Raw genomic sequence first — 22,883 nt, 5'->3', positions numbered from 1 at the left:
ATGGATGTGGCTAGGAGAGACTTCAAAGCCCCCAGCTGTCCTTCCCAGCCCCAGAACTCTGCTCCAGTGGAGATGCCCTCTTACACACACACCACTTGGGCCGCCCCCCCCCCTCGCCCCCCCACTCACCAGCTTGGCCTCTGTGACCTGTGTGCCAGTGGGAGAGGACATGAGATGGGACTTGGGAGACAGAACCATCTCCAGCAACTGAGAACTAACCACTGTGGCCAGTGTAGCACAATTTCAATAAAAGAACAGAATGGGACGTTGTGTGGAGGAAGACATAGCTCTCGGTCTCTTAGAAACCTCATGAAATCAACAGCAATGCAATATACTGAGGCTGACCCCTCCCACCCATGGTTTATCAGAAAGCTGGCCCAATTCCAAGGGGAGGACAGACCCCAGGTCTCCATGAACGAAAACCCTCAATTCTCTTGGAACAAGCTTCGTCTCTAAGGCCTCTACACCTAAACCTGAGGTCACCTTTAACCATACCTCCACTCCCACTGACCCTCCTTAACTATTCTGATGCAAATTACACCAGGCTCACAGTCCTGGGGGGAACCTCAGGGAACCAGGAACCTTGGGCATCACCACAGTCAAAAACTAAAAACACCCACTTGTCAAAACTCTATACTGCTTCTGTGTCCAGGGCTGAACACACAGACCCTGCATAGACAGGCAGACGATCCCCAGCCTCCTGAGAATGGATCAAGACCGCACACTCTGTACCCAAGGCCAGAAACTCTGTAATTATTGAGCAGAAAATTTAAATTTAAAGGAAGGCAGCAAAAGACAAAGTCTCAGAATGGCCTTGAAAATAAATTCAAGTGTGCAGGGAAGTCCTGTCACTGCCCTCTCTAAACTCAACCACCTGTGTAAGTGTGTAGTCTCGTGTGTTCAGACCTCTCTGATTTCCTCTCAAACAAACTGGTGCATGAGCGAACATATATCTGGAGGGGCAGTTGGCTTAAGAACGAATCCAAAGATGCCATAATATTCTAAGTCAGTAAGACGTCATGAAAGTGAAAGTGAAGTCACTCAGTCATGTCCGACTCTTTGCGACCCCGTGGACTGTAGCCCACGAGGCTCCTCAGTCCATGGGATTCTCCAGGAAAGAATACTGGAGTGGGTTGGGGTTGCTGCTGTCATTACCAACCTGAATTATTTTTTTTACAAAGTCAACCTAGTGGGGAGGTACAAATTAACATTTTTGGATTAACATAGCACAGTGCTATATATGGTCTTCTCAGGTGGCAAAAGTGGTAAACAATCCACCTGCCCATGTAGGAGACATCAGACACATGGGTTCAATCTCTGGGTCAGGAAGATCCGCTGGAGGAGGGCATGGCAACACACTCCAGTACTCTTGTCTGGAGAATACCGCGGACAAAGAAGCCTGGAGGGCTATAGTCCATAGCATCACAAAGAGCTGGACACAACTGAAGTGACGCAGCACACACACACTATATAAAAAAGATAACAAGGACCTACTGTATAGCCAGGGAGCTCTACTCAATATCCCATAATAATCTACAGTAAAAAGAATATATATACATATATATGCATAACTGAATCACTCTACTGTACATCTGAAACTAACACAACATTGTAACTATACTCCAATTTTTAAAAAAAAGTCAATCTATATAATCTTATGAACTCACTTGTTAGAAAAACTAGGATAGTCTTAAAAAAAAAATGGGATCTTAGAAGTTGATGAATTTATGTAGATAAAGTAACAAAACTTTCAAGTACTACTCAGGATTACTTTCTTTATTATTCTCCATGGCATGGAGTCTTCCTGCTCAACACATCTCACCAAACGTAAAGAATGGAATGAATGATCTGGGACCTACTATACCTCTATTACAGCATCTCTTGTACGGAGCAGATAAACTCAGTGTCAAACCATGAATAGATTCCAAACTCCAAGAAAGCAGGAAACAACAATCTATCCTTTTTAAGTAATTTTTTGATATTAAAACCCCTTAAGAATAGTAACATAAAATTGGCCCATTCCCTCCCTGGGCAGCTTTCTATTAGGAAAGTGGATAAAAACAGCACTAACTGAAAGAAATTCTCAAACACCCCAACCGATGAGTGTAACTTTTAAGACCCTTTAGAAACTAGAATATGAGATAAGACACCACTAAGATACCTTTAGATATCATTAAGAGTTGTGGGAAGTCAAGACATCATATTGTACACTATTAATAAAGTATAGCAGAGTCAAGTAAATATAATTCAAAAGAAAAAGCACTGGAAACATATAATTGGGGCTATAGGATGGACTGGTTTCCTTAAAATAAACACTGCACTCACCCTCACCACAACCTGGCTTGACTCTGTGCAGGCAAGCGGACCCAAGTCTGGCTCAGTGACAAATGCTTCACACCAAGCCCACCTGAACCCTGAGTCCCCAGACCAGCAGCAACACACCTGCTCTGCCCCTCCATGACAACAGGATTTTCTCAGCTGCCTCATGGCCATTACATACCACACACTTTACTAGTGATAACCATGGTGAATGCTTCTGTGCAATTTTAGAAGTCAACTACTCAGGTTTAGTTGTTGGTTTGAATATGTCAGGCCTCAATGTTGAGAAAGGCAGATCTCAGGATTATCCATTCCGAATATCATGGTGTCTGCTTCCTCTGGCTGAGAATGCAGTGTTAATTTGCTAGAAAAATTACAACTTCATCTCTTTTAGAATTCTAGCCATCCAAGTATCAAACACTCTACCAATACAACATAATGAGTGTTACTGGGTCAACCAGGAAGTACCACATCTTCCCTCCAAAATGTGCCAAAATATTTTCCTTGGAAAATTCTGGAACCACATCACAATTGTCTTTTTCTTTTGTTTAAACCAGGTGAAAGAAAAGTGAAAAGTGCCAGCCGCTGAGTTGTGTCCAACTCTTTGCGACCCCATGGACTGTAGCCTGCCAGGCTCCTCAGTTCATGGGATTCTCCAGGCAAGGACACTGAAGTGGGTTGCCATGTCCTTCTCCAGGGGATCTTCCTGACCCAGGTCTCTGGGATTCCAGGCAGATTCTTAACTGTGTAAGCCATGAGGGACTTAAACACAAATCCACTCATTTAAAACAAACTGCATACTCTTGGGCACCTAACTCTCAGTTTTGCCTACAAATTATCTTGCATCTGAAGTTAAAAGACCTCTTTCCATCTTCTGGGTACATCCTGTCCATCATTCTCTCCCGGATGATGTCAATAATCACATAATTGAGCTCCAGGCCACTATGAAGCTCTACCTTCACCTGACTGTCCAATTCCCTTCTACGAGATAATCTTCCTAAAGCACGGCTACCATCATGTCCTGTCCCACTCGAAAACCTTCAATGCTTCCTCCTGCCTTCCATATCAAGTGCATAAGCCTTAGCCCAGCATTCATTCTTCTATGCTTATTGTCGTTGTTTTAACTCTCAGCTTCCCTGCGTGTGCCCCTTCCTTGAAAAGAAAAGAGTCATAGTTTCTAAAAGAGCTAAGTACTCATATCTCCCTGTTGGAATTCTACTCAAATCTCTTTCCCCAGAACACACTGCACTTCTGCCTCTTCAAACCCACCACGGCCACATTCTGCCTTGCAAGGGCCTTTGTGCTCTGTCATAGTGATCTCCCCAAGAGTAAGGACTAGGTCTTAGTGTCTCGATTTTCCTGATGCATGCTGTTCACTGCCATCCGTAAACCTGATGTTTTACACACAGTAAACAACAATAAATTCAGGGAAATAGTTCAGGGAAAGGTCCAATGTGAGTTCTTTAAACTCAGGGGATGGACTTCCCCGGTGGCCCAGCAGCTAGGACTCCATGCTCTCAACACACAGGGCCTAGGTTTGACCCCTGGTCAGGGAGCTAGATCCCACATGCCACATCACAGACCCACATTCTGCAACTAAGACCAGGCATAGCCAAATAAACAGATGAAATAAATAAATTTAAAAACAACAACAACAACTACAAGAACCCTGGGGAAAGACACCAGCGATCCCTAACAGTCATGAATCAGATCTGCTCCTGCTGGCTGGGACATACCAGACCTTGATAAAAATAATGCAAGTCACAGACTTCCCTGGTGGTCGAGTGATTAAGAATCCACCTACCAATGCAGAGGATAGGGGTTTAGTCCCTAGTCTAGGAACTAAGATGCTGCAGAGCAACTAAGCCTTTGAGCCACAGCTACTGAGCCTGTGCTCCAGAGCTTGCAAGCCACAGCTACTGAGCCCACATACGTTAACTACTGAAGCCCTTGCGCCTAGAGCCTGTGCTCTGCATGCAACCAGAGAAGCCACCAAAATGAGAAGTCATCACACCACAGCCAGAGAGTAGTCCCTGCTGGCCACAAGAGAAAACCCGTGTAGCAACAAAGACCCAACACAGCCAAAAATAAATAAATAATTTAAAAAATAAAACAAGTACACAATCATCTTTAAAAAAACAATGCAAGTCACAACTCAGCAGGAGATGCATTACTTAATAATAAAGGCATCTTAACTAGTAATAGAGGCACATCTGGGAAAAACTGGAGAGAAAATGCTTTAAGGCATTAAAAATAAATAATCTTAAAAGGAAGATGGATGGGAAAACACTGAAACATTCAGGACCATGGACACCAAGCGTCACACACTTCAGTCTCATACGTGATACACACCCCTTGCTCATCGAGCTTGAGCAGCTGCTCTGAGACCTTGGGTGAGCTGGAGGCTTGCCTCAGGCACTGGATGCTGAGCTCAGGAATGACGTATTCCAGAACTTCTTTGAGCGGGAGCCCACGTGCAGTCCCATGCCTGGCGGTAGAGGGTATGGCATCCTCCAAAATTGCTCCTCTCAGCGTTGTCAACTGTGGGGCAAAATAGCACACACTTCAGTTAACCTTGACTCTTTAAAGCATAATGTTTCAACTGCCTTAAAAAAAAAGAGCAAGAAAGAGAAAGCTCTTTTCTAAGTGAGTACAAGAGACTACAGTTCTCAATCTGAAGAAGCAGATTCAACCTTCATCAGTCTTTACACAGAGGTATACAGAAGTCAGGAAGGAGCTGGGTGGGGCTGACGTAACCAGATGTGCCCAAGGCATGAGGAGGAGGGGGCAATGCCCCACCAAGCAGACATAAAGACACACCCACCGCAATCAGAGCCAACAGTGCTGACTAGCCAGGAGCCACAGGGCTGGGCCAGTCGTAGCCATCTCCTCCGTCCTTCCCTTTCCGTTCTCCCATGGACCATCGTCTTTCCTTCTACTCTTTTTGTTTTGTTTTGTTTGTTTCTTTTTGTATTTTTCCTTTTTATTTGTTTTCTTATTTTTTTCTCTCTTCTACTCTTCATGTTCTTCTATTTAACTTCCCACTGCTGACAATTCCCAAGGCTGGGTGGGGCCACTCTGAGACCTCTAGAGGCAAGTGACTCAGGTCCAAGGAGGTTCTTCCTCCCCATCTGTGATATGTCCTCATGGAGTCACTGTTCTGACACAGCAAATCTAACCCCAGGTCTAATGTGCCGAGAAAGGAAACCCAGCAGCACTGCCAGCCTAGAGGGCTGGCTCTCATCCCACCCCACCCCCTACCCTCCACTCTTGCTACAAAGCAGCCATAGTGATGGAGGTCACAGTGGAGCCTAGCATTTGACAGTGCCCAGGGCACGCTGTCCAACAAGACTCTCTGCAGTGATGAGGTCGTCCTCCCACTGCACTGGCTGGCCCAGGAGCCATCATCCCCAAGTGGCTGTGAAGCACGTGACCTGTTACAGGTGTGACAGTGGAAACTTATTTCTTATTCGATTCCCTTAAACTCAAATAGCCGCCTGTAGTTAGCAGCTACTGAACTGGATGGCATAGGTCCACAGCTTAAAATATGCCATCTTCAGAGAGGGCTTGTTTCTCCTACTTATGGCACAGAACCTGGGCCATAAGATACCAATGCACAGGCAAGTAGACACTGAGTACTAGGCCTGGGCAAAGCCTTTGAGGGGCTCTCTGAACTCAGACCCAGGAGTCACCAAAATACACATTCAGGACTGTATGACCAATACATTCCCATCTAATTACAACGGTCAAGAGGATAAAAACTAAAGTGCAAATCAGATCTGGGTCTTTATGTAAATCAACATTCCCATCTACGTGCATCAGCCATCTGTGTTATAGCCTCACTTTTCACTCAGAGCAAGACCAGTGGGGGAGTAACCTGGTTGCTGGTGGGAGGATGTGTGGGTCCACGGAGCTCCTGGACCCACAGACACACTAAGCCAACACTCACCTCATGGGTGGCTTCCTGGTTTTCTGCATTTGATTCTAAAGTTGTTTTTCAATTTTGACATGAATCATATAGTTCAGATTTGTCCTCTGCCCTATGCCCAAGAACCTTGCATTCTGCTGATTTTATCCTTTCTGTCTTGTAAGGTGATGGTAAAATCGCTGCCACTTAACACCCATCACAAGTTTGCAGATATTTCACTCGGAACCAAATAGTGTAAGCCCTTTCAGTCATCTTAACTGGTGTGAGCAACACTGACAATAAAAGCCACACATTGTAGGCAACAACCCAAGCAGTGACCCGAGGCCCAGCCCGGGGCAGACGCCACACGCGCCCAGTACCTCACTTGTCCTGAAAACCACCCGGTAGTTGAACTGGGACCCTTCCTTCTCCTTGGGGTCTTCCACCTTCTCCCTCCGCACGCTGACTGCCACAGGGCCGAGGTTCTCATCGATTCCAAAATAGTTCTGATGCTCTGTGATGGAGAAAGTGGAGGCATGAGAAGAAGGAAGCAGGAAGAGGATGGGGATCCTGCAACTTGTGTATCTAGTCCAGAAGATGCACCAGCGTCTCTGGTGCAGGATTTCCCACAAACGTGATCAATTTTTTTATCTCCAACTTAGACGCACTTTTCTTTTTTATTGCAAGAGGACACTTGCTTCACAATATTGCGTTGGTTTCTGCCATACCTCAATATGAATCAGCCACAGGTATACATATGTCTGCCCCCTCGTGAACCCCACTCCCGTCTCCCGCCCCATCCCCCCAGGCAGTGCTCTAGAACGGCACAGAGCACTGGGTTGAGTGCCCACCTGGTAGGTGACCATGAGGCAGCTAGCATAGGGACCTGCAAGGACATTCTTCCTAAGACATGATCACTAGTCTCTTACTTACAGAACACTTGTGTGCCAGACATGGTCTTGGCCGTGGAGTCACAACCCAGAAAAACTTCCCCGTCATGAAGCATATATTCCAGTCTGAACGCTGCCAGTGACGGCAAGCTCAGCTCTGGGAGAAGCCCTTCTGGATGCGTAAGTGAGCTCTGCTGAAAGAAGTATAAAAGCTTCACTCCAACCACACTTTTTAAGTGTCTTCTTCTGCAAGGACCCAGACTTAACACAACACTCAGATGTGCTCCAACCCATACAACACGGACGGTGCAAATATGCAAATGTTTATTCATGCTGCTTCTCGATTTTAGCAAACCTTCATACCAATAATCCACGCTAAGCGAGCGAGCCACGCAAAGCCCCAGGTGTTATTCATTTACTTCTTAATGAACTGCTGCCCAGTCCATTCTCCAAGGTGCGCACTTACAAAGCTGGTTTCTTTCACCCTGTATGCAAAATCACTTTAACAACCTCCCCCTTTTTCACTTTTATCCCTTTCCAATGTCACCTTAGTAGTTTGGGCCAATCTTTCTGATGTATAGTTTTCAGTTAAAGAGAAACATGCTCCATCACATGTTTGTAAGCTTGAAAAAAGCCATAGGTATTCCAAAGGCTTTGGGCTATGCTAACATCTCCTGCCACAGTAATTTCTGAAGGAATAAGGAATGTTATTCATAAAGTAGAAAATAGGTTAAGGTCAACAAAGAAAAACAGTACTTGTATCACTCAAGGAAAACATTATCCAAAGCCACTAATGAACACTGGCTACATCTTCAAAGGCAGATCATTTACTTTTTACTTGTAACCAAATGAGATAAATACTGACATAATTTCCTTTTGAACCAGTCAGGACTAGAAGCAGCAAGTCCCCTATTTTAGGGACTAAAAAGGTGAATTATTGCCTCAGTCCTGGGCTTATATAATAGGAAGTGAGTCTTTGTTTTTCATGGATCCCTCATCCTTGTAAATTATGTACTGATAATAGTCTGCTTAACTGTTACAAACATGCACAACTCCAGTGAAATTAAAAATAAATAATACATTAAAAATACATTGCAAAACATGAATTATTTACCAACGAGTTATTTATTAACAGCCTGCTGCATTAAGAACATATTTCAAGAAGTGACTTGCAAAAATGCTCAAATCAGTTTCTTGGTAGGCTTTTGATAAAACCTGTGATACAAATCAAAAGAAAGTCAAGGGCTTCTCTGGTGGTCCAGTGGTTAAGAATTCACCTGCCAATGCAGGGGACATAGGTTCAATCCCTGGTCTAGGAAGATTCTATATGCTTTCAACTTCTTTTTTTTTTTTTTTTTTTTTAAGTATAGCTAATTTACAATATTATGTTCATTTCAGGCATACAGCATAGTGATTCAGTATTTTATAGATTTTATTCTATTAAAAGTTATATACAAAGTAATGACTATAATTCCCTGTGCTGTACAATATATCCTTGTTGCTTATCTATTTCATACAAAACAATCTGCATCTCTTCATCCCTACCCTAACCCTCTAACCCTTCCTTCCGTCTTCTGGTCCCCACTAGTTTGCTTTCTATATCTGTGAGCCTGTTTCTGTTCTGCTATACATATTCAGTTGTTTTATTTTTTAGATTCCACATACCAATCAATAATTACTTGTCTCTCTCTGACTTGTTTCACTAAACATAATATTCTTTAAGTACAACCACATTGCTACAAATGGCGGTGTTTCATTCTTTTTTATGGCTGAATAATAAAGATAAATACTGACATAATTTCCTTTTGAACCAGTCAGGACCAAAAGGACTGTACCAATTCTTTATCCATTCATCTACTGAATGGATTCATTCAATTCATCCATTCATCAGGTTGCTTCCATGTCTTGGCTATTGTGAACAGTGTTACTATGACCACTGGGGTGCATGTATCTTTTTTAATTATAGTTTTCTTCAGGTATATGCCCAGGACTGGGATTGCAGGATCCCATGACAACTCTATGTTCAGTTTTTGAGGAACCTCTATACTATTCTCCGTACTGGCTGTATCAATTCACATTCCTGCCAACAGTGTAGGAGGGTTCCCTTTTAATCCATGTCCTCACCAACATATCCCATTTGTGGACTTTGAGGTGATGGCCATTCTGACTAGTGTCTGGTGATCTATCATTGTTACTCTGATTTCTCTAATAATTAGTGATGTTGAGCATTCCTTCATGTGCTGATTACCCATCTGTATTTCTTCTTTGGAAAAATGTCTGTTCAGGTCTTCTGCCCATTTTCTGACTGGGCTGTTTGGTTTGTGATATTGAATTGGATGAGATATTTATATGTTTTCATTATTAACCCCTTGTTGGTCATCATTTACAGATACTTTCTCACATATGGTAGAATGTCTTTCTGTTTTGTCAATGGATTATTTTGCAAAAGCTTTTAAGTTTAATGAGGCTCCATTTGATTATATTTGCTATCATTTCTTTTGCCTCAGGAGACAGGTTTAAAAAAATACTGCTATGACTTATGTCAAAGAGTGTTCAGCTTGTATTCTTTTCAGTGAGCTTTATGGTCTGCAAGATTTAGATCTTTAGTCCATTTTGAATTATTTCTGCAGATGGTGTAAGGAAACATTCTCATCTCACTCTTTCACATGCAGCTGTCCAGTCTTCCAAGCACCAATTATTGATAAAGCTGTCTTTTCTCCACTGTATACTGCCTCCTTTATCATAGATTATTTGACCATACATGTGTGGGCTTATTCCTCAGCTCTCTGTTCTGTCCCATTGATCCATGTCTGTTTTTGTGCCAGTACCATGCTGTTTTGACGACTATCACTTTGTAGTATAATCTGACGTCTGGGAGGTGATACCTCTAGCTTTGTTCTTCTCCCTCAAGATTGTTTTGGTTTTTGTGGATCCATAGGAATTTTAAAATTATCTGTTCTAGTTCTACAAAAAACAAACATCATGGGTATCCTGATAAAGACTGCATTGGATCTGTAGACTGCTTTGGAGAGTAGGACCATTTTAATAAAACCCTTCCAATCCAAGAGCACAGGATATCTTTCCATTTCTTTGTATCATCTTCAATTTCCTTCATCAATATTTTATAGTTTTCAGAGTTAAGTTTACTCCTAAATATTTTATTCTTTCAGATGAAATTTTAGATAGCATTGTTTTTTTTTAACTCTCTCTTTCAGTAGTTCATTACTAATCTATGGAAAAGCAACTGATCTCTGTATATTAATCTTGTATTCTGAAGCTTTGCTGATTTCACTTATTAGTTCTAATATTTTTAGGTGGATGTGGGGAGGCCATGACTGGGGAGAAGCCTTGGCTATGGGATGCAGTGGTGACCCAATCCCAGAGCCTGGGTGGGGCAGCAGCAGTCACTGCTGGCATTTACTCAAGTAGCATCTTAGAAGCAGCCCAAAGCTCTCTACAGGCTGCTCCACCGCAGCTCACTCCACCAACCTGCTCTGTGGAGTAGACTATCTTCTGATGGCCTGTCCCCGCCACACACTGCCCTCCAGCGCTGGGGGAAGAGTCATCCTCCAAGCTGCAGAACCGCCCTGCTCATCAGTTAACTCTGGCATACCTTGCCTTATGTGGCACCTTCCTAGTTTGTTCCTCTGTGGCTTTATGCCCTTTTTGTACTCCTTCACCATCAGTTTTTTAGTGTTGTTTGGAAGGGAGAGAGAGAACATGTATGTACAAATGACCAAGTTTAACTAGCATCCCTAAATTCATTTACTGTTAAATATCTATAATTCTCTCCAGTATTCTTGTCTGGAGAATTCCATGGGCACAGGAGCCTGGCATGCTACAGTCCATGGGACACCCAGAGTCAGACATGACCGAAGCGACTTAGCATAAGCATCTATAAGTCTAATGAGCCTGATAATCAGTTTCTGAATCTGAGCTTTCCTACTTATTACCTACTTAATAACCTTGGGTAGTTCTTAACCTCAGCACCAACGCCCCACTACAAAATGTATATATATATATAACACATGTATCATCAATAACCTGAGAAAAGCATTATAGTTGAAGGCAGGAATCCTACTGACAAAAAACTCAATGAGAAACAAAAAATCAAATGAACAGCATTATGGGCATTTTGATTTTTGATCCCAACACAGCTTAAGAGTCAAACTGAACAAGATTCATACTTTTAATCTCAAAAAGTTAATCTGTAATCAGAGATTATATTATATTCAGGATAGTCTTTTGAAGAAAGCAGTGGCATATATAATACTTTACTGAGTAATTTCTATCAAGAATTCTTCTTTTTTTTAATGTGTATATTACCCTTTCCACCAAAGATGGCAAATTAGTAAGAAAACCATTTTTTTCCTTTGGGTCTATCTTTCCAAGCCATGCGCCACACTTGTTTTTGACTCTTGTCTCCATCTCTCACAGACACACACTATCTTTTTCTTCCCAGACCTCAAACTTTTTATTTTGTATCGGGGTACAGCCGATTAACAACGCTATGGTTGTTTCCGGTGAAGAGCAAAGGGTCTCAGCCATACGTGCACATACATCCATTCTCCCCCAAACCCCCATCCCATCCAGGCTGGCACATAACACTGAGGAGGGTTCCTTGTGCGATACTTATACTGTCGGTTATCCATTTTGAATACAGCAGTGCAGACACACACTTCTGAACGCAAGCAGAGGTGACTTTTCGGCTAGGTACAACCACGACTCGACCTTTGGACTCACCAGTTCTGAGTCCCTGCAGCTATTTTCTAAGGAATCTCTCTGTGCTTTCAGTTTCACCAAGGAATAAAGCAGGTTACCTGGATGTGTTTCTAAGGAAATAAGATTATCTTCTGCTGCACACTGGAGCACTCCGTCTAGCTTTTATATAGGGCGTTCCACATATCATGAAGATAAGCGCAGGAAAGGTGCTCCCTATGTCTCCAGGAGGGAGCCGAGGTAACCCTCAGATGACACCTGGTCCCTTTCAGGACAGCTCAGTCTGTTCATGTGCATCACAAGAGCCTTGCCCTCTGGGGGACAGGACAATGAGCCCCTCACCCAAGGGGCCCATCTTCATCCCAAGCACCCGATTTCCATAAAACTGATGCAACAGAGAATCAAATAAAATCCTTCCTTGGCAGAATAGAAGCTGTGAAAAGACTGTGGGAAAGCTGAATGAAAATCCATATATCATGCAAATAAAAGGCTAGATTTTTTTTTTTTAATCGATTAACAAGATTTCAGTGTAGGAAATGAGATTCAGCACATAGCTCTGGTGCACTTTGTTCAGTAAAGAAAAGAAAAAATTCTAATTTGGAAGTTTTTTTTTATTTTTTTTTTAAGGGCTATGTGGAACCTTAGTCCAAAGGCTGTTTCCAGGCACTGTCAAATCTTGGACGGTAGATGTACTGGGCTCATCTCATGGACTGAAGAGGCAAGGATCCCAACGCTCCAGGCTGTGGAGGCCAGCATGTAAGAGAAGCCCTGTGCCTCTCCCTCACGAGGTTTCTCACCCTGGCCATGGTGCCATCAGCAAGTCCACCAGAACCACCAGTGACTGGGTCGGGCCCCTTCCCTCTGCATTGGTCAGTACACACAGCAAAGCTTTCCTTTAATGGTTCCATGTTCTTTCAACAATCAGCTGATGATTTCACTGTCAGCTCACTGCCTATCTGGGTTAAACCCATGGCTGCAGGTGACTGCTGTCTAAACTCCTACCTAAACTCCTATCTTCTGTCATCTTCCCCTCCAAACCACTGTTTAATCACCTCCTCTGTTCCAGGAGTTATACAGATATAAATAAGGAATGACAAATTCATAAATGAATGAAGAAAACAATAGGATCTGCTTTCACAGATAATAACATTAAGAGTCATTAGAGAACCTCAAGGAACCTCAAACTCCCTGCTAATGTTTCATGGATTAAATTATGAAATTTGATGAGGAAAATGATGCTTTTTGGTTATATGAAGGCTCTTCTGACCAAAATTTAACCAAAGCATCAGTGAAGCTTAAAAAATCCAGTGTATTACAGTGAAAATAACAGTATTAAGGATACCTTACATAAATTAACTCATTCATCTCCATGCCTGTGAGCAGGTATTCCCATTTCACAGAAAGCAATACTGAAGCTGAGAGGTTGATGACATGCTCAAAGTCACAAGCCCGTGATGACCGAGTCAGAATGCACAGCTAGGCAGTCTGGCTTTAGAGCTCCTTCATGTCAATCAAATCAAGTGTGAACAAACTTATGGTTGCCAGCAGGGAGGATGGGGAGCAGGGATAGTTAGGGAGCTTGGGATGGACATGTACACGCTGCTATATTTAACATGGATAACCAACAAGCACCTACTGTATAGCACAGGGAACTCTGCTCAGTGTTACGTGGGAGCCTGCGTGGGCGGGGAGTTTGGGGGAGAAAGAATGCATGTATATGTATGGCTGAGTCCCTTTTTGTCCACCTGAAACTATCACAGTGCTGTTAACTAGCTATACTTCAATACAAAATAAAAAGTGAAAAAAAATAAGGCAACTCAAGGGTGATGACATTACTGTAAAGATTTAAATTGTAAAAATCAACTCATACACAGTAAAATGAACACAACTTAAAGATGAGACAGCAAAACTCTCCTGAATGTAAGGATGGTATCTTAGGAGACACAATTTTAAGAAAGCCTTGAATAAAAAGTGTAACTTGCAAAGTAAGGTAGCTACCAATGAGTTCCTTTGATAAGGTATAAATTTTAGTATTATCTGCTATGAGAATGGGAAGGAGAAAGAAAATACTACAAGAGCAAGAAAGGTTTCTGCATAAAAGCTGAGAGGGCCAGCCACTGCTGAGGGGAGTAGTTGTCCAGCTTTCCTTTAATTTTTTTAAGTGGGGCAAAGAATGAAATAAATTTTGGATCTAAACAAATACAGGGTCGGTGGGTTTTAATAAGCTTCTAGGTGGAGAAGGCAATGGCAACCCACTCCAGTGTTCTTGCCTGGAGAATCCCATGGCCGGAGGAGTCTGGTGGGCTGCTGTCTACGGGGTCGCATGCAGTTGGACACGACTGAATCGACTTAGCAGCAGCAGCAGCAGCAGCAGCAGATGCTCTGAGACCTAATTTCCAAAGACCCTAATTTCCAACTTTACTGTATCAGTGTTACCACAAATAAGTTCAAGTGACCTAAGCACAGTGCGGCCAAACAAACCAAAACCCTGAGTTTGGAGTAGAGGTTTACTGCAGTGCCATACAGAGAAGGCAATGGCACCCCACTCTAGTACTCTTGCCTGGAAAATCCCATGGACGGAGGAGCCTGGTGGGTTGTAGTCCATAGGGTCGCTAAGAGTCGGACAAGACTGAGCGACTTCACCTTCACTTTTCACTTTCATGCATTGGAGAAGGAAATGGCAACCCACTCCAGTGTTCTTGCCTGGAGAATCCCAGGGGTGGGGGAGCCTGGTGGGCTGCCGTCTATGGGGTCGCACAGAGTCGGACACGACTGAAGCCACTTAGCAGCAGCAGCAGTGCCATAAGGAGATGGGAGGCTTGTGCTCAAAAAGTCCTAAACACCCCCAAAGGGGTTTAGAAAAGCACTTCTAAATGCAAGGTGAGGGAGAGGTGTGGTTAGTTGTAAACTTCTCGGGGTTCAGAATCCTTCATTCTTACAGCTGTCCACATAGGTCAGATCATGATGTTCCTGTAGACTTCCAGTACTGCTAAGTCACTTCAGTCGTGTCCGACCCCATAGATGGCAGCCCACCAGGCTCCCCCGTCCCTGGGATTCTCCAGGCAAGAACACTGGAGTGGGTTGCCATTTCCTTCTCCAATGCATGAAAGTGAAAAGTGAAAGTGAAGTCGCTCAGTCATGTCTGATGAGTGCTATTCTCTCTTCTGCAACTTTTTATCTTCATAGGAATAAGAAAGTATTATACCCTTAAAGATTAGCACCTCCAGAATGGGCTCTCCTGTATATTTCAGGCTTTAGGTAACATTCTTAATTTGTAGCAAAAGCAATAGGATACAAAGGTTAAAGTAAAAGAAACAAATCTAATATGGGGGCAGATTTATTCTTCCCTGTTACACCAGTAGCAAAATGTAAGGAAGATTTCCCAGTTAACTGCCACATTGGTCAAGCTATACAGAAATATTAGAGTATTAATACCTCATCCAAGAGAAATATGAGAGCGTTACTCCTCAGTAGCTGACTGAGAACACTCCTGAGGCCAGAGGATGGATACGATGAACTAGCATAGAGTTCTAAGATGCTGCGGTGGGTGGGAGCTGTGACCTCCCCAGCACAGCATGCATGTTTCTCCAGCCACGCCCCCCACCCCATCTGCCGCATGGAACCCGTATGACCGTAACCCACAGGCTGAATCTCGGCTGTAGCTGGGTGATTCTTCCCTGCTAAGAGCCCCTCTGGACCTCAGTGGGAACTCTGTTTGTGGAGGCACTGGCCAGGCACTGAAGTTAAGAACTGAGGTGATTGTGTCCACTAAAGGAGGAATTTGCATCTTAGAATACTAGTATTGTTAGGTGGTACTCAGTTCACCTTTATGAATATAATAGTGTCCAATTCCCTATTAATTCTCCTCAGTGACTGTATAAAACCAGAAGGGGGGGAAAAAAAAGAAGCCACCAGGCATGAAATTCAAAGCAAATGCAGCCATGCATCACTAAGGCATGGGGTTCATTTCATATGTAAAATTATCCTCATGCCCACAACTGCCACATTAGTGAAACTTAAGTGAATGTGTTTGGAATGGAGTGGCGGACTTCACCAGATACCTTTCCCTGGGGCCCACTCTCCCATCTGGTTCGCTCTACTTTTTTCCCATCTTTTAACAATTAAAATAAAATACTGCCCTTTAACTGCTGTACCGGAGGTAGGGATAATAGCTCCTTTTTAGAGGAAAGTCTCCTACATTTAAGAACTCTTGGGAGGACAAGAATGCACAGAATGTAACAGGCACTGTTCTAAGCCCTTTCTTTATAGGAGATAGTTTTTTTTAATGATCCCATTTTGTAGATGATTAACTGAGGTACAATGAAGTTCAAGAATTTGCCCCAAACTGAGTTGGGATGTAAACCCAAGAGCCTGATTTCAGTCTATGCTCTTTCCATCAAGATAGGCCAACTCGCAGCCTAGAAGGGAAGGGAGTTTGGGGGAGAATGGATACACGTATATCTATGGCTGAATCCCTTTGCTGTTCACCTGACACTATCACAACATCGCTAATCGGCTAAACTCCAATACAAAATAAAAAGTCTTTTAAAAAAAGATACAGCACTTCCTCCCACCAGTCATAGGCCCCAACTACAAGAGTAGACAGATGCCTCTGCCCACTGGCAAAAAGACACTCCCAATGCCATAAAACCATTAGCTGATATCAAGAGGAGTGAGTTAGCAGTCACACATATTCCAGAAGAATCCTTTCCTACTATGTGCTCGTTCAGCAGATGTACAAAACGAGTATGACTCTTCAGTTAAAACATCAATGACAAAGACTGGCATCAGAGAAAAGGGTAAATTTACATAGATCAGGGCAAGAGCAGTTAAAAAAATAAGGGAACTTAAAGATTTTTATAGAAAAGAGACCCTAGAAAGATCAGCTGGAGATATGACAGATCTGCTGGCCAGGGATGGGCCAGACATAGGAAGGGCCTTCAAAGCTGAAGAGCTGGTATCTTAAGGTGTAATAGGTGAGAGTAAATCTGATTTCATATTGGTACTGTTTCTTTTACTTTAACCTTTGTATCCTATTGCTTTTGCTACAAGTTAAGAATGTTGCCTACAGCCGGACATATACAGGGCAGCCCAGGCTCAAGGCTCTGACATTTAAGGATATAACACTTCCCCATTCGTACAGAGATTAGAGAGAACAACATTTATCTTGTTGGAGGGTTACAGGAATGTCACGACCTGACAAACCTGGACAGGCGCAAGGACAAAGGATTCTCAGCAAGAAGTTTACAACAGCCAAACACCCCTCCCTCACCTTTTAGTATTAAAACACCCGGAATTCCAACTCCAGTTAAGATGGATCTTTAGGACACTAGTCCGTCTTCTCAGCCTGCTGGTTTCTGAATAAAGTCACTATTCCTTGCCCTAACAATTTGTCTCGATTTGTTAGCCTGTTGTGCGGTAAGCTGTACGAGCTTGGACTCTACAATGGGCAGAAATGGACCTTGGAAAAGCCAGGAAACACCCTACATTGTTGTATGGATACAGCTTTTGTTGGATACCCAGTGCACCTGGAAACAGCTGAACACTGTTTTTTGGAAAGTTCCAACCTTTTTGAAAAGAATTTCAATCTGCCTACACCTAAGAACTCTTGTAAATCTAAGATGGGAAGGGGAAATCAAAGAAATTCTCTGTCATACTCAGGAGCACATGATGGAACTATAAACACTAGGACCCCTAAGTGTTTAGGGGTTCTGTAAGTTCTATAGGTTCTTTAGGTTCTATAGTGTTTTCTCCTACTATAGGAAGGAGGGGAGAAAAAGGGGAAGGGAAGAGGGGAGAAAATGAGGACAACTAAGACTCTTTCATATTCACTACAGAGTCTGCCCTGTAAAACCCACCCAGTTCCTCATGAAGGACTTCTACAAGATACATATTTCTTTCATTGTACTTGTCACCAAAAATCATAAGAAAAAAATGAGTAGGGCACAAAAGCCTCCTTCAGAGAGTTCAGTGAAGATGTGGGGGCCACAGCACCAAGGACATCCCAAATAGTCCCTCACCTTAACCTGAAGATTTCAAGGGGTAGGGGGAGATTTAAAGGGGACGTCTTGTGCATTTCAATACAGATAGCAGAAATAGGAAATCCTACAGCTTGACAATCCTCCTGCCTCTCAAGTCTGAGGAAGATACTCATGGCAAGTATGTACAGGAAGGGCTGTACAGAACGGACACCTTATTAGTTTTCACTCTATTTTAAACAGTGGAGTCAGCAGTTTGCAGAATCCTATGGCAGTTGGATAAAGTAACAAAAACCTGTAGGGTTGCTACTCAAGAACCATATTTGTTTCTTCTTTCTTATTTTAAAGATTCTGATTGTAAATATATCATGAGAATTTATAACAAAATTTTTTTTAAATTAGGTAAACGATTTAAAAATTTTTTGATTTACAGAAAAGTTGAAAAGATAGGAGAGTTCTCTTATACCACTCACCCAGCTTTCAAGCTATTAACACCTTACAAACTTTGGTTTATTTGTTCAATTAATGAACCAACAGTGATATACCATTATTAACTGAAGTCCATAGTTTGCTCAGATTTTCTTACTGTTTACCTGATGTCCTTTTCCTGTTTGAGGATCCCACCTAGGACACCACATGACATTGTCATCCTGTCTCTTTAGGCTCCTCTAGAGTAACGGTTTCTCAGACGTCCCTTTTTTTGATGACCATGGCAGTTTTGAGAAGTACTGGGCAGGGATTTTTCTAGAATGTACCTCAGCTGTGATCTGTTTAACGTTTTTCCTTAAACTGACTGAGGTTATCTGTTTGGAGAGGAAGATCACAGAAATGCCACTCCCATCGCATCAAGGGTATAAACCACCCACACGGTTTACTGCTGTTGATGCTGACCTGGATCACCTGCTGGGGTAGTGTGTGTCAGACTCGTTCCCTCTTCACACACCCTGCCCTTTACAGGTGAGTGAGCACAGCCCACATTTAAGTGGAGAAGGGGAAGGCTATGACTTAAATTTTTATAATGTTCCAAATTTTATAAAATGTAAACATTTTTATAATAACTTGCTTTTCAAGTAAAGATCTATTATTAACATGAATATTCATCAATATGTTTTACATGAGTAGGTTTATAGATATGAGACATAAATGTCTATTTCTGTGCTCCTGGCAAGTTCATAGGTCTTTTTTGTTTAAAGTAAAGCAAATACAGTCATTAACTCTCCTGCCCAGGGCATGGCTGGCAAACACCTGGCATCTCCCCATGCGCCCACGGGGGACTATGATCACTGACCATGACTCAGCATGCTAATGCAGCTCTGTACACAATGACAGAAGTGTCCACGAAGAAGCATGGGCACCCAAGGCAAGCTCCACGGCACCCAGCGGAGAAGGATACCTTTACACACGTTTATCTGCAAAGGAAAAGGCCTAGCAGGATAAAGAGGAACTGTTCCTGGGAATTCTCTCTCACAGACTGGAGTAGTTTTCCTTCTTTTTTCTTTGCTTCTCTACCTCTTCTTATTTTCCCACAGTGATCATACAACATTTATATGCCATTTAAAAATTATAAACCAAAAGAGCATATTAAAAAGCGAAGATATCACTTTGCTGACAAAGGTCCGTACAATCAAAGCTATGGTTTTTCCGTGTGTAGATGTGAGAGTTGGACCATAAAAAAGGCTGAGCACCCAAGACTTGATGCTTTCAAATTGTGGTACTGGATAAGACTCTTGAGAGTCCCTTGGACTGCAAGGAGATCAAACCAGTCAAGTCTAAAGGAAATCAACCCTGAATATTCATTGGAAGAACTGATGCTGAAGCTGAAGCTCCAATACTTTGGCCACCTGACGCCAAGAACAACTCACTGTGAAACACCTGATGCTGGGAAAGACTGAAGGCAAAGGGAGGAGGCGGCAGAGGATGAGATGGTTAGACAGTATCACTGATGCAACGGACAGGAATCTGAGCAAACTATGCGAGATAGTGAAGGACAGGGAGCCTGGTGTGCTGCAGTCCATGCAGTCCACGGGGTTGCAGAGACTCAGACACGACTTAATGACTGAACAACAACAACAAACCACCCCCACCAAAAAAAAAGAATATTGTCAATCTTAGTATTTTTCCCCCACATTCATAGAAACACACGTTCCTAAACCAGACAAGTGGCCTCCCAAGACAATGCTCCTAAAGACTCAGACACAATTCTGTCATTTCTCACTTCACTCCTGAGTCATCAAAGAAGTGCGGTTTTATCCTTCTATTTGACCTCTGTTCACCTCGAAGTAACTTATTTCACCTTCTGGAGTCATTCTTGTGTGTGTGACCTGAATTAAAGCACTGAACAGCTTTAGAACTCATCGGAGCAACTCTCCGGTGTACAACTACCTAAAAAGCACAGGACACACAGAAATCCACAGCTTTTCTGTGCTGTGCGAGTGGCTGTGGCTCCAGCCACACTGGGGACAGCCAGTTGCTCAGTAGCGGCTCTACATGGCTCAAAGCCCCCGGGGGTCTGCCATGTTCCAAGGAAAGCTAAAGGGAATTCCCACCAAGTCCACAGGGGGAATCTCCCTCCATCCAGGGGGCCTTAGTTCCCAGGAGGAAACCATAAGTTCACTAGTGTTCCATGATGTAAACAGCAGCCTAGCCCAAAGCACCCCGGTCATCACCAGTAGAAGGAAGGGACATTAGGGAGCATTCACCAGGCTGGCTACAATCCCCATGCTCTTTCCAAAAGCTGCTTCACTGAAGGCTACAGACGGATTTGCCCAGACAAGCAATGCTACCCACAGGGCACCATGGCAGGCCACTCCCCTACATAAATCCTTTTGCAAAGTTATTCAAAGCCGTTCGGTGACTCTGTGTCACAGGAATACACTCGGCACAAAACACAGCCATTTCCTGTTAACTGCTCAGTAGAGAGTCCACCACCTTATTAGAGGTTGGGTCTTTAAACCTTTCCCAGAGACTGGGAGCCATGTCATTCTTTTGAAAATGAAGTTTCACAGAGAACAATGAAGAATCATGAAGGAAAATAAAAGGCATTCTGGAAAGTGTCAAAAGATTCCGTGACAGCCCTCTTCCAAAGAGAACTGAGCAAAGGGAAAAGAGAAAGGGTAAGAAAAAAGCTACCTACAAAAACACCCTCCCTCTCTGGGCCAGTCTGCCTGGGGCCCCTGCTCCTGAACAATGCTGTTCCTCCAATGTGTGACATGTTGGGGGTTATTCCAATGGTTGAAGCTGGTATGAATCTGGCTTGATGCAAAAATGAGGGGAAATCATTAATTCAATCATTGCACTTTATCTGGCAGACATATGCTTTTAAGCATGTGGTCCTTGGAAAAAGCCTGGCTCCATTCCCATACAGAGGAAGCCTTAGCCACCTGGCCACCAGAAACCCGGGCTGCTGCCTCTGCCTTTAATCCTTAATGGCTGGACAGAGAGACCAGCCAGAGCATCAGCAGCTACTACTGTCGCTGACTGCATTTTGAAGTCTCATGGGCCCACAGGAAAGAGCTAAATATAGGAGGAAGCAAGCACCATCCATGGCTACAGGAGCGAGCTGAGCACCAGGGCTGGGCAGGCTCTAATTCTGTCTCCTCCTGCTCCCTCCTGGCCCCAGGTCCCATTAGCTGTAAACAGAGTGCCCAGTACAGAACTGCAGCGCACAAGACAAAGGGCCTTGGCGATGGCTGCCCGGCACCCTCACTGGGCAGGCTTTGCTGAGTAGTCCAGGATTTAGCTGTCTGGCTCATTCGCAGACCCAGGGGGAGCCCAGCAAGCCCGAGCTTTCAAGCCACACATCTATGCTGACCTACAACTCACCCACAGGTCCTCTGTGCTCAGATTTTTTTCTTTTTTATGTTTTATTTCACACTCAAATCCACCAAGTTTAATGGTGTCATTTCTAAAGTCCAAGAAAATCCTGAGAAGCATATCAGAAAAAGTGGAGAAAATAAGCCACTCACAGACAGCTCTTTCTAATCATCAGGAAGTGACAGTAAGAGTTCAAGAGAAAAACTACAAAAAGCAGTTAAGAGGATTAACAGAATCTGGCAAACTTAAATCATCTCTTGGAATAGACCCTAAGGACATTAAATGGATCAGAGGGTGGCAACCTTGGGTGCAGAAAACATTGGTTTTTTATTCTGTATACACTCTGTAGACTTACTACACTAAGATATGCAAAGGAATGCAAATGAGATGCCAGCAGTAAGTATCTGTATAAACACATATATATCCTTTTTTTTACATTCTGATGTTTTAAAGGGTGAATCACAAAAACTACTTACTAAACTCAATTTGCCAGCATGACTCACTGCCTAAGGATTTCAGGGCGTAATAATTCTAAGAGACTATTTTATCACTAGCATCGACAGCCATAGCTTCATCAATTAAAAAAAAAAAGAGCTTAAGCAGGAAGTCTGTTTCTCCATGGTTCAGTTCAGTTCAGTTGTTCAGTCATGTCCGACTCTTTGCGACCCCATGAACTGCAGCACGCCAGGCCTCCCTGTCCATCACCAACTCTCGGAGTTCACCCAAACTCATGTCCATCGAGTCAGTGATGCCATCCAGCCATCTCATCGTCTGTTGTCCCCTTCTCCTCCTGCCCCCAATCCCTCCCAGCATCAGAGTCTTTTCCAAAGAGTCAACTCTTCGCATGAGGTGGCCAAAGTACTGGAGTTTCAGCTTTAGCATCCAAAGAACACCCAGGGCTGATCTCTTTTAGAATGGACTGGTTGGATCTCCCTGCAGTCCAAGGGACTCTCAAGAGTCTTCTCCAACACCACAGTTCAAAAGCGTCAATTCTTTGGCGTTCAACTTTCTTCACAGTCCAGCTCTCACATCCACACACGACCACTGGAAAAACCATAGCCTTGACTAGACGGACATTTGTTGCCAAAGTAATGTCTCTGCTTTTGAATATGCTATCTAGGTTGGTCATAACTTTCCTTCCAAGGAGTAAGAGTCTTTTAATTTCATGGCTGCAATCACCATCTGCAGTGATTTTGGAGCCCCCAAAAATGAAGTCTGACACTGTTTCCACTGTTTCCTCATCTATTTGCCATGAAG

The 22,883-nt window shown here is 43.3% G+C and overlaps 1 protein-coding gene across 1 annotated transcript in view; it reads right to left on the bottom strand.

The window, feature by feature from the left end:
- The window catches only part of SIPA1L2 (signal-induced proliferation-associated 1 like 2), a 182,007-nt gene that overhangs the window by 91,034 nt on the left and 68,090 nt on the right, over positions 1 to 22,883 (bottom strand). The window contains exons 3-4 of the mRNA XM_010838598.1: positions 6,607 to 6,740; positions 4,672 to 4,860 (exon numbers count right to left, since the gene is read on the bottom strand). Of these exons, the coding sequence (XP_010836900.1) occupies positions 4,672 to 4,860; positions 6,607 to 6,740 (323 nt within the window). The remainder of the gene's footprint in view (positions 1 to 4,671; positions 4,861 to 6,606; positions 6,741 to 22,883) is intronic.

Source organism: Bison bison, unplaced genomic scaffold, assembly GCF_000754665.1.
Source record: "Bison bison bison isolate TAMUID 2011002044 unplaced genomic scaffold, Bison_UMD1.0 scf7180017864099, whole genome shotgun sequence".
Lineage (NCBI taxonomy): Eukaryota > Metazoa > Chordata > Mammalia > Artiodactyla > Bovidae > Bison > Bison bison.
Note: the sequence above shows the minus strand (reverse complement) of the source record. Positions and strands in the feature narration are given on the sequence as shown.